This window comes from Chiloscyllium plagiosum, unplaced genomic scaffold (genome assembly GCF_037043375.1).
Source record: "Chiloscyllium plagiosum isolate Xiang-an unplaced genomic scaffold, Cpla_swu_hap1 HiC_scaffold_9, whole genome shotgun sequence".
NCBI classification, from domain to species: domain Eukaryota; kingdom Metazoa; phylum Chordata; class Chondrichthyes; order Orectolobiformes; family Hemiscylliidae; genus Chiloscyllium; species Chiloscyllium plagiosum.
In genome coordinates, this window is record NW_028270147.1 from 91,095,905 (window position 1) to 91,111,624 (window position 15,720).

At 40.8% G+C, this 15,720-nt stretch overlaps 1 protein-coding gene across 1 annotated transcript in view; it reads left to right on the forward strand.

Annotated features, from left to right (window-relative positions):
* Positions 1–15,720, forward strand: part of atf6 (activating transcription factor 6) — a 338,902-nt gene that overhangs the window by 85,850 nt on the left and 237,332 nt on the right. Inside the window, exons 8-9 of the mRNA XM_043699998.2 lie at positions 1,604–1,789; positions 11,580–11,671. Coding sequence (XP_043555933.2) covers positions 1,604–1,789; positions 11,580–11,671 — 278 coding nt within the window. The remainder of the gene's footprint in view (positions 1–1,603; positions 1,790–11,579; positions 11,672–15,720) is intronic.

Below are 15,720 nucleotides of genomic sequence, written 5' to 3' on the forward strand. Positions count from 1 at the left end.
GGACACTGCACCACAATCAACAGACAAGAGTGTTCCCTCCCATTTGGAGAAGATGTCAGTGGTCCGGGACATTTGACCTTGGATCTTCAGGTGACCATCCTCCAAGGTGGACTTCGGGATAGGCAACAACACAGTGGCTGAACAGAAGTGATAGCCAAGTTCAGTAGCCATGAGGATGACCTCAATTGGGATCTTGGGTTCATGTCACACTACAGGTGACACACACACAGACAAACACACACACACACTCGCTGACACTCTTATTTCCCCACCCCATGCACACATGCAGACATACAAGTTTGTGGGGTGAGTTTGTACTTGCAGAATTACATTTTATTTCACTCAAAAGTGACAAGAATTCATGTAAGTTTCTGTAAATCCCTTTTTTAGATTAGAATCAGTATGAACGTTGGGGCACAGACAGCCTCACACAGGGCACCTCACACCTTCAGTGTATTACTGGGCCGATATGGTACCTATTGGTAAAGTTCATTTGAGAATGTAACTTTAAAAAAAAGTTGTGGGATTTATATATGAAAGAACTGAAACCAACATGGTCATTCTAAAAGATGAGACTTAATAAACAATCCAGATCTTTTTCAATATATCATTTCAGCTACACTGTAAACTTTTGCTATAAATTTTGTGTCTTACGATCTTATACTCCACAACTATCTGATGAAGACACAGCACTCCAAAAGCTCGTGCTTCCAAATAAATCTGTTGAATGATAACCTGGTGTTGTGTGATTTTTAACTTAGTTGGGGAAGGATAGTGTAAAATATCCAATAGTATGAAGGTAAGGAAGGAATTATTTCAAGTTTTAGAAATTTTGATATTGAGTCCTTTAGATTCCGTTGAAATGTAGACGATTTATAGGTCAGAAACAGGTCATTCAACAGAACTGGAAATCTCCTTCCACCTTGTTTCATGGCATCCCATCCTGGAAGGATGTTATTCTCTGGTCTTTTTCAAGCGTTGACTGAATCACTTAAAAACATGTAAGTGCTCCAAACTGATATTGAATCCCCCTGCTCACACATTTCAAATTAAACTTTATTTTTCCTTTCTGCTCTGCCCTTCTCATAATTAGATTAGATTCCCTACAGTGCAGAAGCATGCCCTTTGGCCCAACAAGTCCACACTGACCCTCTGAAGAGTAACCCACCAATACCCATTTCTCTCTGACTCATGCACCTAACACTATGGGCAATTTAAAATGGCCAATTCAGCTTTTAAGTGAAAGCAGACCTCAAAGCAGAGACCAATAGTTTTCAGGTGTAAAGGGAATTACAGGATTTAGGTATATTGAGGGATTATGGATTTCAGATTGAAGATAGATCAGGAACAGTGGAAGAACAGGACTGAAGAGCCAGATAGCTTACTCCAGCTCCCGTTTCTAGTCCTATAGATCCAATTATAATATATTATTGCATTCTTAAAAAGTGCTGTGCAGCTTATTTCTGAAATGCCAAGTAAGGAGCACAATGTTTGCTCAAAGTTGATACTAAGTTTGGAATCAAAGATTTGATTGCTCACAAATTAAGCTTGGAGTTGTAAGGTTTTCAGTTATTTAAATTCATTCTGTGTTGCTATCTAATAGGTAAATGCATTAAGACGACAAGAAAGAATGATTAAGAACCGTGAATCAGCAAGCCTGTCCCGGAGGAAGAAGAAGGAATATCTGTTGAATTTGGAGTGCAGGCTTCGATCTGCACTGCTTGAAAATGCAAAGCTAAAGAATGAAAATGGTTTTCTTCAAAAACAGCTTCAAGAGTTGATGTCAGAGGTGAGCCACTTTCCAAGTAGACGTTAAGACAGACAAGTTTAGGTTTGCATATTGAAGAATGGGTAAAAGAATAGATTTATATCATGTTATGGACTGAAGAATAGATTTGCATCATGTTCGACAACATGGAGTGAAATACCGCAATCAGAATATCTAATGTAAGCTCAAAAAGTGGTATCGATCTTTTAATTGAAACTGAGTAACATTTTCTATAAGCTTTTTTTTAATGTTACAACTTGCCTGAAGTGTCACAAAGCACTTCAGATGCATTTAATTACTTTGAAACATGATAACTGTTATCTGTATGATATGGCTGTATGAGTGCATAAACATCTGAGACAAATAGATGCTTGAGCTACAAATGTTTACCAGAAGCGGGATTGTACTGTTTTCTGAGTGGCGTCATAGGCTCCCTGATGTCCATGGGTGAAGGTAGTTAGTCTCTGTTTAACAAGCCAATAAGGACTGCTCATTGCACAATACAATAGTCCTTCACTGCAGCTGAGGCTATGTATTCCATGTCAATGGGGGAAAATAATGGTTCTGCTCCATTTGTTGGAGTTCATTTTCAGTCTATTAATATACAAGTTGGTGTTTATCCAACAGTTTATGGAGTCGCTTTTCCAACTAAATAAAAACCAGTGGAATGTGCATTTTATAATATATGAATTAAGGTAGTAGTAAAACTGGAGAGTTTTACAAAGTGACTTTCTGAAGAGGTTTCACCCCTGCCTTTTGGAATAGAGGTTCATGACTTGTACACATTGAGTAAAATAGCCTTTCAAGCATATTTTTCATGATGAAATTATATATAAAATTAACTTGTGCTTATGCACAATTTAATGTTGTACCGAAGGTAGACCTGGTTTCCCCATCACGTTCAGTTTGCTTGTTTCAGTGGTTTCTGCAGTCTTGAATCTTTGGTATTGCAGCTTATGGATTTGTCATCTCATGGATCATGTTTTTTTTTATATAGATATTTTTAATGAAAAGTTAACAGGTTTTTACAAGTTTACAAATAAAAAAAACCCAAGTATAAACATTGATATACAATTAAATCTTAAATAAATATTAGCCAAAATCTATCAAACAAAAGAAGAGATACTGAAAAGAAAAAAAACAAGACAAAACTCAACTAACTACTAATCTAACCCACAACTAACCAGAGTGTATGATTAAATCTCTTACTTTACTCAAGAAAAGAAAAAAAACAACGGATAACACAGAAATTAAGTAGTAAAGTAGATGCTCAGAATGTGTTAACATCAGATGGTAACAAAACCCGTATTCTTGCAGGATTCCTCTCCCAAGGGGCCCCGGACCAGCCAGGGTCATTGTCTCAATTAGATAAAAGCCTTTAAAGAATGGCTGAAATATCTGTATCTGTGTAATTCAAGAAGGGTTGCCATATTTTATAGAATAATTTGGTTTTTTGGTGCGCCATGTTTGTAAGGAAGTCATGGGGAATACATTCCATGATCATTCTGTGCCAATTCAAAGGTCCAGGAGGGCCCTCAGCCACCCAGCTTACCAAAATAGTTTTCCTTGCACAGAAAGAGAGAATGGAAAATAATCTCTTCCCGTGCACATCCAGAGAAGGCAAGTTCAAAAAGCCCAAAAGGATACTCTAATTTCCGTTCCTAAGATTTCTGTCAGGGCGTTTGCTACTTTAGTCCAATACTTATGGATCTTATGACAGGTCCATAAGCAGTGTACAAGAGTGCCCACCTCTGTTTTACATTTGGGACACATTGGAGATGCTCCTACCTTAAATTTTGCCAATCAGTCCGGTGCTATATGGACCCTATGAAATATCTTCAACTGAATGGCCTGAGTTCTGTTACAGATGGAGATTTTTCTGGCATTTTCCCCAATGTCATTCCACGTTTCTATGGAAATTTCCAGCACCAAATCCTGATCCCATGTTTTAAGCAGATTGTCCATATCTTCCGATACTTCGTCATGTAATAAATGATAAAGAGTGCTGACCGAAGGTACCCCCATTGGCCATAACACTCTACTTTCTCTGTCTGATTTATAAAGACTATCTAATAGTATAGTCTTTTTCTGTATGTAATCTCGAATTTGGAAGTATCGAAAGATGCAGCTGTTCAAAAGACATCAGGACCCCTTCCTTAAACCGATCCCCTAAACAGCAGATACCCCTGGATCTCCAGAGTCTGAATGTGGCATCTGTAAGCCCCAGTTGAAACCCCCATTCCCCCACTATCGGAGCATAGGGGGATGTTTTCTGTGAATTGCCCTCGTTTTGCTGCATTATATTCCAAGCTTTAATTGTATTTAGTATTATAGGGTTTTTACAGTGATACGTGATGATTTTCCTCTTGTCTGAAAATAAGAGGTTAATAAGTGGGCATTTTACTTGAGAAGCCTCGATGTCCAGCCAGATTGATTGCAGGTCAGACAAGACCCAATCGGCTATATAGCTTAATAGGGAACTTAACTGATATTTCCTAAAATCTGGAAAATCCAGTCCTCCCTTTGCCTGTGGAAGCTTCCTCAGCTTAATGAGGGGCCATCTATGATTCCAGATGAGGGAACCCAACCAGCCATACAATTTGCGTAGTGCCAACCTCGGCAGCATCACCAGAAGCATTCTCATAGGGTATAGGAGACGGGGCAGGACATTCATTTTAATTAGTGCCAATCTACCCAGCCAGGAAATTGCAAGATCTCCCCATCGCTGGAGGTCCTGTCTTACCCTCTCCAATAAATGCACAAAGTTAGCCTTGTATAGCTGGCCAAATACTGGGGTGGTAAAACTGCCTAAATATAAGAAACCCTCCAGAGACCACCGAAAGGGAAAGTGGGATCTGTCCGATAGATGGGAGATACTAGGAAAGCCGCCCATTGGCATGGCCTCCGATTTTGAAAAATTAATTTTATAGCCTGAAAATGCACTCAATATATTAATAACTTGGATTAAGTGAGGCGCGTACATTAGGGGATTACTGAGGAATAGGAGAACATCATCTGCATAAAGGGTCATTTTATGTTTACCTGTACCAATCCTCGGGGCCGTTATATTAGGGTCAGCCTGTGTAGCTTCTGCTAGTGGCTCGATTATTAGCGTAAATAGCAATGGTGAGAGAGGACATCCTTGACGGCAGCCCCTACCCACACTGAAGCTATCCGAGCCTAGTCCATTGGTAATCACAACTGCGTTGATCATTCTACAGTGTTGAGACCCATTTGGCAAACACCTTTCCAACGCCAAACCTTTCCAATGTGTAAAACAGATATGACCACTCAACCCTGTCGAATGCCTTTTCCGCATCTAAAGAGACTACTACTCCCAGTACTTTTCCCTGAAGGCAGGCTTGAATCACATTTAAAACCCTTCTAACATTATTGGATGATCCTCCTTTATGATGTATGGCAATACACTTTCTAGCCTCATTGCTAACATGTTAAAAAGGATTTTAAAATCTACATTTAGCAAGGATATTGGTCTGTATGATGCACAGTCTTCTGGGTCCTTTCCTTTTTTGAGAATAAGGGAGATATTCGCTTCTTTCAGCGAAGGCGGGAGACAGCCCTGACTGTATGAGTAGTTTTACATGCCCATAAGTGGACCAGCCAATATTTCTGTAAATTCTTTGTAGAATTCAGCTTGAAAGCCATCTGGCTCTGAAGTTGCCTGATTGCGTCAAGTATTTCTTGGATTGTTAGGGGAACATTCAGGACTGATACCTGTTGCAGGGTTAGGTTCAGAAAGGTCAGGTTTTTAAAAAATGACTGCATCCTCCTAGCTCTATTTTCGCAGTCCTGTGATTTATATAAATCAGAATAAAATTTTCTAAAGATTGTGTTAATCCTTTTGTGATCATGTCAGAGTACCCGGAATTTCCTTGATAGACGTGATAGTTTGAGGGGCCTTTTTTTTTCTTTGCGAGAAATGCTAAGTATCTACCAGGTTTATCGCCAAATTCATATAACCTTTGATTTGCAAATAATATTTTCCGCTTAGCCGTTAGGGTAAGCGTGGTACTCAGAGCTGTCCTAAGGGTTTTGATCCTTTGTAATTTAATAATAGAAGGTCTGTCAGCGTATGCTGTTTCAGCTGCTTTTAAGACAGCTTCAGGCAGACACTGCTGTTCTCCCTTTAATTTTTTCAGGGTCGCCGAGTATGAAATGATCAAACCTCGCGTGTAAGCTTTGATGGTCTCCCTCATCATTGATGGGTTGCTAGCCGTGCCTGAATTAATTTCTTCAGAGTTTAAATTCTTGAGAGGAGTACTTTACAAATTTACTATGTTTCATCAGGAAGGGGTCCATATGCCAATGCCGGGGGGATGTCTCATTGTTCCTCGCCTTGACTTCCATGTAGACAGCAGCATGATCAGAAATTGTTATACTACCTATTTTACAGGATGATATGGAATTTTTAAAAATAGAGGGGGCAAAAAGCATATCAATTCTGGTGTGACATTTATGTGGATTGGAGTAAAAAGAAAAATCTCTGCCTTGTGGGTGAAGGCATCTCCACACATCTACTAATCCTAATCCTTTATTCAAATCCACAATTGTCTGGATCTCGGGGTACTCCTGCAGTACTCTTGGGAATCCTATCTATTTCCGGGTCCATAATACAATTAAAGTCTCCCCCTATAATTGTATAACGAGCACAGAGAGCCATCAATTTGGAGAAGGCTTCCGTTATAAATTTAAAAGGATGTTCCGGTGGACAATACAGATTTAAGATCCCATATTCCTCTCCATTTATAAGAGCTTTATCAGAATATATCATCCAGATTCGTCTTTTATCTGATTTAGGGTTTTGAAAGGGAGATTCTTCCGAATAAGGATGACAACTCCCCTACTTTTTGAGCTGAAGGAAGAAAAGAAGGCCTGATCAAATCCATCCTGTTGTAATTTCAAGTGTTCTTTATCCAATAAAGAACACTTGAACACTCTCCTGTAGGAGAGCTATATCAACCCTTTCTTTCTTGAGGTTTGATAATATTTTCTTCCTTTTGACTGGTGAATTACTCCCCTTGACATTCCAGGTGCACCATTTAACCGAATGATTAACCATAATCGTCCGGGCAAGTCTGAGACCCCTCTGGAGAAGAATCCCTATCCAAAACATCCCGAGCATAGAACATACAAAATTCACAAAAATAGAGGTTCTTTAATACACTCACATCAATATAATAAAAAACTATTTCTAAATAGAAAAAATGTAAAATAAATTTAAATGGAGATTTTCCCCCTTGTTCCCAGGGGGCATCACTTCCTTTCCAAAAGCCCATCATATCTTCTCCCAACCAGTGTCCCACCCTTGACCCAGGCAGCCCATCATAGAATACAAAAAAATGCAAATATGCTACAAAGCTAGAGTTAACAGTGAGTACTCTCCCCGCCCCTCACACCAACACCTAGATATATTTGGTAATGTTAATACCATGTATGAACATATATAGCTATAAAATTACAGTCTCGACAAATAATAATTAAATATAGTAATACAAAATAACAGGGGAAAACAGCCCCGCTCTTAAAGACAGAGATAAAATAGGATAAGGTAACCACTTCCCCCCCACCTACATTAACTAAACCACCCGGCCTATGTGTGTGTGTTTTTTTTTTTAAAACGAGGGGAGAAAATCGCTAAGTGAAGAACAAATAAATAAACCCCTCTCCCCACCCCCCGGAGATAATATTAAACAATAAGGTAATGAAAGGAAGAAAACGGGTAAACTGGGGTGGGGGGAGGGCAGAACAACATCATTCACCACTCGAATTAACTCTTACAATTTATCTAAGAGAGTCCAGAAATTCCTTGGCCTTCTCCGGCGATCCAAAGTTGTACACGGACCCTTCATGGCTAAAATGTAGCGTCGCTGAGTACTGCAGGGAGTAGTGAATGTTTAAATCCCTTAAACACTTCTTCGTTTTGTCAAACGCCTTCCTCTTTTGGACCAAAGCTGGGGAAAAGTCTTGGAATAGCATAATCTTAATCTTTTATAAATCATGGCTTGGGGATCTTTCCCAAGATTTCTGGAAGCTTCTAAACGCATCTGCCTCCTTGTAGCTCTGCAGCTGGAACAGGATCGGGCGGGGGCACTGGTTCGAGCCGGGCCTGCGCATTGCAACCCGGTAGGCCCATTCCACCCTTACCTGGCCTGATCCAGCCTCCAGATTTAACAGCTGTGGAAGCCACTGCTTAAGGAACGCTGTCAGCTGGCCTTCCTCTACCTGTATGGGAAGGCCCAGCAAACGAATATTTTTTCGACGACATCGATTCTCGAGGTCGTCGATGCGATTTTCTAAGGTCTGGACTTGCTGTTCGAGACTCTGGACCCGACCCATGGCAGATTCTGCGATAGTCTCGGAGGTCGCGGCCTTTAGCCCCGTCTCTCCGATTCGGCGCTCGATTTCCTTGATGTCTCAGTCGTGCTTTTGTAGCGCGGCCGAGAGTGAATTCCATCTGCTCCGGGACTCTTCGATGAAGGCATCGACCTTCGCATCAAGTTTGGAGATTACTTCCACGAGGCTCGCTACCGTAGGTAAGTCCCCCGGGGTGGCTGCAGACACCTCTGCTGCAGCAGGGGAGGGTGGGGGAGGGGTTCCTGTGTGCTGAGAGCTGCGGGCACTTTTCCCTTCAGTCATTTTTGCAGGAGACTATACTGTTTAAATTTAGTACAGAGCAACTAATTATATTAAGTAAAAGCTATTTTAAATATTTTGCTAAGTGTGGTGGAGGCGAGTGGCCCACTTTGCCCAAGTCTTGGGAGGAGCACTGCAGACTCAGACTTGCTGGGTCACCATCATCTTGGATCTCCTCATGGATCATGTTAACGATTAGCTCCGTGCATATTTACAGGCTGATAATAACTGGTCCATTTGCTTCAACTATGGAAGAAATTTCTAATGTCCATCCCAGGGATCTGTATTGGAATTTGAGATGGAAAATGCCAACGCATGGAATAGCCGACATGTTGTTAAGTTATCTTGTGTGGACTGTGCCACATTGTGCAAGTTTCCTGAGTATGTCTTCCACAAGAGCTAAAATGCTGGGTTTTTTTCAAATGGGAGCTGTACTGGGCATCTTGTGAACTGCGTTTTTTGGAGAGAGAGAGAGAGAGAAAACTGTCTGTGCTTTAGCACAGGCTTGTAGCCTTTAGTCTTGTTTTTGTAGCAGTTTCATCTTAGTTAAAGTTATGACTTCAGCTCTGAAATCTGACAGATTGACTGATGGATGATTGCTAGAAAACAGACTGTTTACAACTAGCAGGCTACAGTCACCTGTTCGGGATTTACCATCCACTTAACTAGTTATCATGACTAGTTTTTAGCACCTATGTACTGCCACCATGATGCTAGGGGAAAGTAGGACTGCACATACTGGATAGTCAGAGTTCAACTTTGTGGAGTAGAAAAGCACAGCAGATCAGGCAGCATCCGAGGAGCAGGAGAATTGATGTTTCGGGCATAAGTCATTATGATGCACTTTGTGGTTTTCTATATGTTAGTCCATGTAACATACAGCATGAAGACTCTATGTATTATGTTTACCCAATACCACCTCTCTTCAGTGCTGGAAACACCTCTGTACTTCTGAAACTCTAAACCGACTTTGTTAATTTTGAGACTTATACTAATTATTTCATTGCCAGACTTCCGCTAACAGAAATTTGAGGGTGCATACATGCGGATCAGTGGTCGGCACAACATCGTGGGCTGAAGGGCCTGTTCTGTGCTGTACTGTTCTATGTTCTAATACTCATGCAGAACTGCGACTCGTTTTCTGACACTCAGAAGTCTTGATTAATCCACATTTGCTTACATTCTGACAAGTCTAGAGGTAACAGTTGCAGAATTTTGATGTTATAAAGTTGGAAAGAAGTGATTTTATTGATTTCATAGATCTATGGAAGCTGGATCAAATACAGTGTTCAGTTTGTGAGCCTGGGTCAACTCAAACCTTTCCAAAAACAAATCTCAACTCAGACTAAGGACCAGCGGCTAGTTTTTTATGTGTAATGAAGTTCATGACTTCCCAATATTTTGGGGGAAATTATTGCTCACCCATAACTGGATCTTGGGTAAGCAGTTGGTGAAGGTCAAAGTAATGAAGAAAGTTACTGGAGGCAGTTGTGAGGTAGAGCTGGGTGTTGTAATTAGTTATCTCTTTATAGTTGCTGTGTGTATGTCCAAGTCACTTGATGACTTCAGGTTGTTTTGCATCCTAAAAGTACAAACATGCAAAATAAAAATTACAATTGTAATATTTTCATGAATCAGCGTGCATTCTTGCATCCGATGCTTTAAGTATGCAAATTTAGAGCATCTTTCAGGCAGGCATGTGGTCACCTTTATTTGCAGGATTGTGATTTGCTCACTTTGGTTGTACAGAGGAACCTTGATTATCTGAATATCAATTGTCCGAATTTCGCCTTATCCAAAGAAGATCTCAAGGTCCCGATAGAAGCATTACATCAGAGAGGTGTTTCCAGCACTGATCATGTCTTTTGTTTACAATGATTAAAAATGAACTCAGCTTACTGAAGTGCTGCCGAGAACAGTCCTGGATGTCGATGGTAGCACGGATACCATCTCCAAATGACTGACCGCCCGCCCGCTCTTTCTCTCGCCCCCCCCCCCTCCCCCACACACTTTCCCTGGAGCTCTACACAGGGGTGTACCCTAAACCTCCCTTCCCCAGATAATCTCTCTAACATTGTCCTGTACAGGGCAAAGGTGGAACTTGTCAAAATGTTGCAGGAAAATGTTGTGTGTGTGCGCGCGCGCACTATTTTGAGACTCACCCCCCCAAAGGCAGCAGCAGCAGTCTTCCTGGCGGTGTCCAGTCTGGCTGCCCTGAAGAAAGTGTGGGGGCTGACCAAGGGTGTGAGGTGGGGTGGCTGGGGTTGGGGAGAGTACAGGGGCGGGGGTAGAGGTAGATGGGGGTGAGGTTGGACAGGGTTGGGGGGTGGGTGGGATTCGCACTTTGTGTGTAGCTGCCTCGAATCCTGAACGGGGAGTGGACTTCGCAAGTGCTCGCTGTGTCTATCCCATTGAACTGATGGCGAGGGTGGGGAGTCTTCAGCAGTGCTGCAGGTCCCTGATACACAAGTGTGTGTCTGCTCAGAAACAAACCCTGAAATAGAGAGAGGGAACAAGCCAGGCAGAGCGAGGAGAAAGGAAATTTCAGAAAACTCTGAGCCCCAGAGGAGAGGCATTGAATCAGTTACTGAATAATCAATTATCCGAACAAAATAGGGCCCACCCATCTAGTTCAGATAATCGAGATTCCTCTGTATCTGCTTAAAGTAATGCAGTATTAGATAGTTGCGATGTGTGAGAGAGTTAAGCATGGGAGAGAAAAATTATTTGCCTGGCTGTGTATATTTTATAGCCAGTTTGGCTAAGAATGTTCAACAAATGGTTCAATGTAAAATGATCCAGCGTGAAGACAAGCTTTGAAAGAAACACATGTTTGTCTTGGGTTTGTCATAAAAAATTCTAATGTAAAAAATAAAAAATGTAACATCACACCTTATGTAATGCAAAAGTAGGTATTTTTACTATAAAGTGGCTGCATATCAATGTGGTGGTACTTGAAAGGATATCAGGCAATGCTTTTGTGAATGAAGTGAGGAGGTGGCATTGGAATAAAAAGGGGCCTGAAAAGGGTTGGGAGAAGGAGAATACAGCAGTCAAACATGAAGATAGTTTCATGCTGTTGTGAAGATTGCAATAGTTTCATGTATTTGGAATCTCCTATGCATTTGATGGTGTCACTACCCCTCTTCTCTTTCAGAATCAGCAACTAAAAGTTACTACTCCAAAGCGAAGAGCTGTATGTGCCATGGTATTGCTGGCATTTATTGCACTCAGTTATGGTCCTGCAAGGTAAGTTTCATTACTTGGAATTTTCTGATCTCGTCCCATGTGTTATTGCAGGAACTGACTGAGTTCTCAGCCTCACAAGTTAACTGCCAAGGTCTTTGATAATTTTTTGTAATAATAGGTCAACATATGAGCAGATAATAGCATCAATACAATTGTAATTGATAACAGAAGTCCATTTTTTTAATGGTTGTAAATGAGTTATAAAGAAAATCTATACAGCTGGCTGTATGATCAATTTTTTAAAAAGCTTATCTAGTTGTTACCTGGTGTTCAGTTCCCAGGTGTTTGCAGTCCCATTTTTTGAATTTGTATTTAAGTCATAACTGAACTGATTTAAATCATAATTGAGTTGGGACACCAAAGTCAAGAGATTCCAAGTTTATAAACTGAGTGCAAGCATTTGGCTGCTGGAGGTAGATTATGACTCCTCAGTACTCATAAAAATAGATATTGCAGAGAGTGCATTGGAATTCCATGCTGTTTGGTTGATGGAAATTTAGGCTTGAATTGTCACCAGTGTTTCCATCTTAGGAATTTAAGTGTAGGTGTTACAGTAGTGATGCTTTCCTTAAGAGGGCTTTTCCAATAACTGGGATTTAATTCAGGCATATTATCCTTTATGGAAAATCTTCTGCTAAATCCCCCTGCTCCTCACTTTGCTATGAATTCACCTGGTACCTTACTGATTGTGATGATGGGCAAAGTACTCAGATGTTTGACATTTCAGTGTTCTCAGCTTTTGAGATTGTCATTGCTTTTGCGAAGTTGGCACAGTAGCACAAGGAATGACATGACAATATTTTGGCCCAAGAAGTACCATGCCGGTAGCTCCATTAAATTCTGTTATGGTACTTACAAGGTTAAAACAATGTTTGATCACAGAAGTTACATCCCAGCGTAATGATATATTCCAGCAGTTAGTTGGCTGATTTCTGGCAGTTGTTATGAGGTTAGAGACCCACAGTAATTATAGGTAGTTGTGTAGTTAATCTCTTTGTGTAGCTAATAGCAGACTTGTAAGTTTAGTGGCTAATCATTGAAATACTGCCTGGTTCGAGTCCTTTCCTTTTCCTTTATCTTTTCCTTGTCTGTATCTATGTACCTTTGCTTGCATTCTTTAAGACTACCTTTGGATTTACTTGACGCTCTTTGACACTCTCCAAAATTTATTGGATGTGTACTTGTGAAGGCTGCTATCAATTTCCAAATATTTATTCTGCTATTCTTTGGATCTTGTGCAGTTACAATGTCCCAACCTCTGAGCCATAGAATATCATAGAATCCCTACAGCGTAGAAACAGGCCATTGAGTCCAACAAGTACATATGACCCTCTGAAGAGAATTCCACCCAGACACTATCCCTGTAACCCTGCATTTTTCACAAAGCTAGGTGAAATTGACTGGCGGTCATTAACAAATACCAAGAGGAGAGGAGTACTTGCCCTGTTAAATACTGGAATTGAGTTTGTGGTGAAAGTGCTAGGTAGCTAATGCATAAATCTAACCACCTTACGAAAATCATGGGGAGATTAACTCCAAGGTACCAGTTTTGCGAAGTTAAAAGCCAAGCGCTGTAAACTTGGCCATAACTTGAGATTCAAAATTTACAGGATACTTCCTTCTTGCGACAAGTTGTTAACCAGTTTGAAGAATAAAACCATGTATTAATGCTGTTAATTTTCAGCAGAATCTGCCCTTGTATGTGACTTTTTGAAAGCAATTTTCTCGTCAACCTATACCACCTTGTGTTCAGTGAGCTGTGAAAAGACCTCAGAGCACAGCCCCTGTTTCTAAACTTGTTTCTTGACTATACTGCATCAACACATTTTTTCTTGTGAGCATATCTGCTTTCTCATCCTCCTGTTGACTCATGTTTTCGTAGTAAACATTTGAACTGGGTAATTCCTTGAAATTTTATAATGTGGCGGTGCTGGTGTTAGACTGGGGCAGAGAAGGTTAAAAATCACACAACACCAGGATATAATCCAACAGGTTTATTGGGAAGTACAAGCTTCTGAAGTGCTCCAAAAGCTTGTACTCTCAAATAAACCTGTTGCACGATAACTTGGTGTCGTGTGAATTTTAACCTTAAAATTTTAGACAGTTTACATTTTATTTCGGTTAAATTTAATTGCCATTTATTTTTGATTGCCAGTGCTGATCTAATTTCATGCAGATTCTCTTCGCTATAACTCAGTGTTTTCACAAAGGTGTTTTGGAATCGGAGATAAAATTCTGCAGCTTAGATGTTGACAGGTTTTCAAAATGATCAAGGAGAAACAACAGCAATTATTATAGGGTTGTTGTGGTTCTGTTCGCCAAGCTGGGAATTTATGTTGCAGACGTTTCGTCCCCTGTCTAGATGACATCCTCAGTGCTTGGGAGCCTCCCGTGAAGCGCTTCTGTGATCTTTCCTCCGGCATTTGTAGTGGTTTGAATCTGCCGCTTCTGGTTGTCAGTTCCAGCTGTCCGCTGCAGTGGCCGGTTTATTGGGCCCAGGTCGATGTGCTTATTGATTTAATTTGTGGATGAGTGCCATGCCTCTAGGAATTCCCTGGCTATTCTCTGTTTGGCTTGTCCTATAATAGTAGTGTTGTCCCAGTCGAATTCACATTGCTTGTCATCTGCGTGTGTGGCTACTAAGAATAGCTGGTCGTGTTGTTTTGTGGCTAGTTGATGTGCCATGAGCCAGCCATGAAACGACACGACCAGCTATCCTTAGTAGCGCCACACGCAGATGACAGGCAACATGAATTCGAATGGGACAACACTACTATTATAGGACAAGCCAAACAGAGAACAGCCAGGGAATTCCTAGAGGCATGGCACTCATCCACAGATTCAATCAATAAGCACATCGACCTGGACCCAATATACCGGCCACTGCAGCGGACAGCTGGAACTGACAACCGGAAGCGGCAGATTCAAACCACTACAAATGCCGGAGGAAAGATCACAGAAGCGTTTCACAAGAGGCTCCCAAGCACGGAGGATGTCACCTAGACAGGGGACGAAACGTCTGCAACACAAATTCCTAGCTCGGCGAACAGAACCACAACAACAAGCACCTGAGCTACAAATCTTCTCACAAACTTTGAATTATTATAGGGAAAAGAAAAAGAGTTATGTTCCATTATAATGTTCTTACACTGAGTAGTTGAGGCAAGGATTGAAGAAGCTGTCAAGGTTCAATCTCTGGCTCATGAATGACTTTTCTGGGCTGGGGTGCCAGAGGTGGTACTGTAATTGAGCCTTGCACTCATGCATAAGTGATGGGATGTGAAATTGATACTGACTATCCATTGACTTCTGGAGGAAAGATAGGCAAATGTAGGTGGTGGGTGAGGGTAGAATCAGGCAAGAAGACGGTACACTTGTGGGATTGTATTATTGCAGAGATTGCAACTTCACTGGCAAGGAAATTGGTCAAATGAATAAGTTTTATCCTAAATGTAAAATAGGCCTGAGAAACTAAGAGGCTGCTGAAGTTCCCTTTAATCTTAAGTTAATAGTCTCTAATTATATCACCTTTCAATCCCATTCCATATTATATTAAAAATTTGGTGGGTGGGTAACACAAACCTTGATTCATTCTTGACAGATTTCATCAAACCCAAAATACAAAATAGGATGAAATTTTGGAGATTTTCACTCCTCTAACTTTCACATCTAACTGCAGCTTGACTGTTTAGAGCCCACTACCTGTTAGATTATAGTAATTTTTTGTCAAATAATTTCAGTGAAGGACTGAGATTGCAGCAGAACCACTTAGTTTACCAGTTAATACATACAATTAACACTCGATCAGTAATGTATGTAGACAAATTAATGTAATGTCCTTAAATATGTGTATTATGAGGAATTAACAGAAATGAGACACTCAATCCAAACAGTCTATGCTTCTGTTGATGCTGTACTTGTGTTGATGCAACTTGCCTCTCTTTCAACATATTCTTGCTCCATTGTGCGCCTGTGCAACTTTCCCTTGAATCTATTGTTGCTATTAGCTATCTGTACTCGACATTTATGCTACTACGTGATCAGGTTTT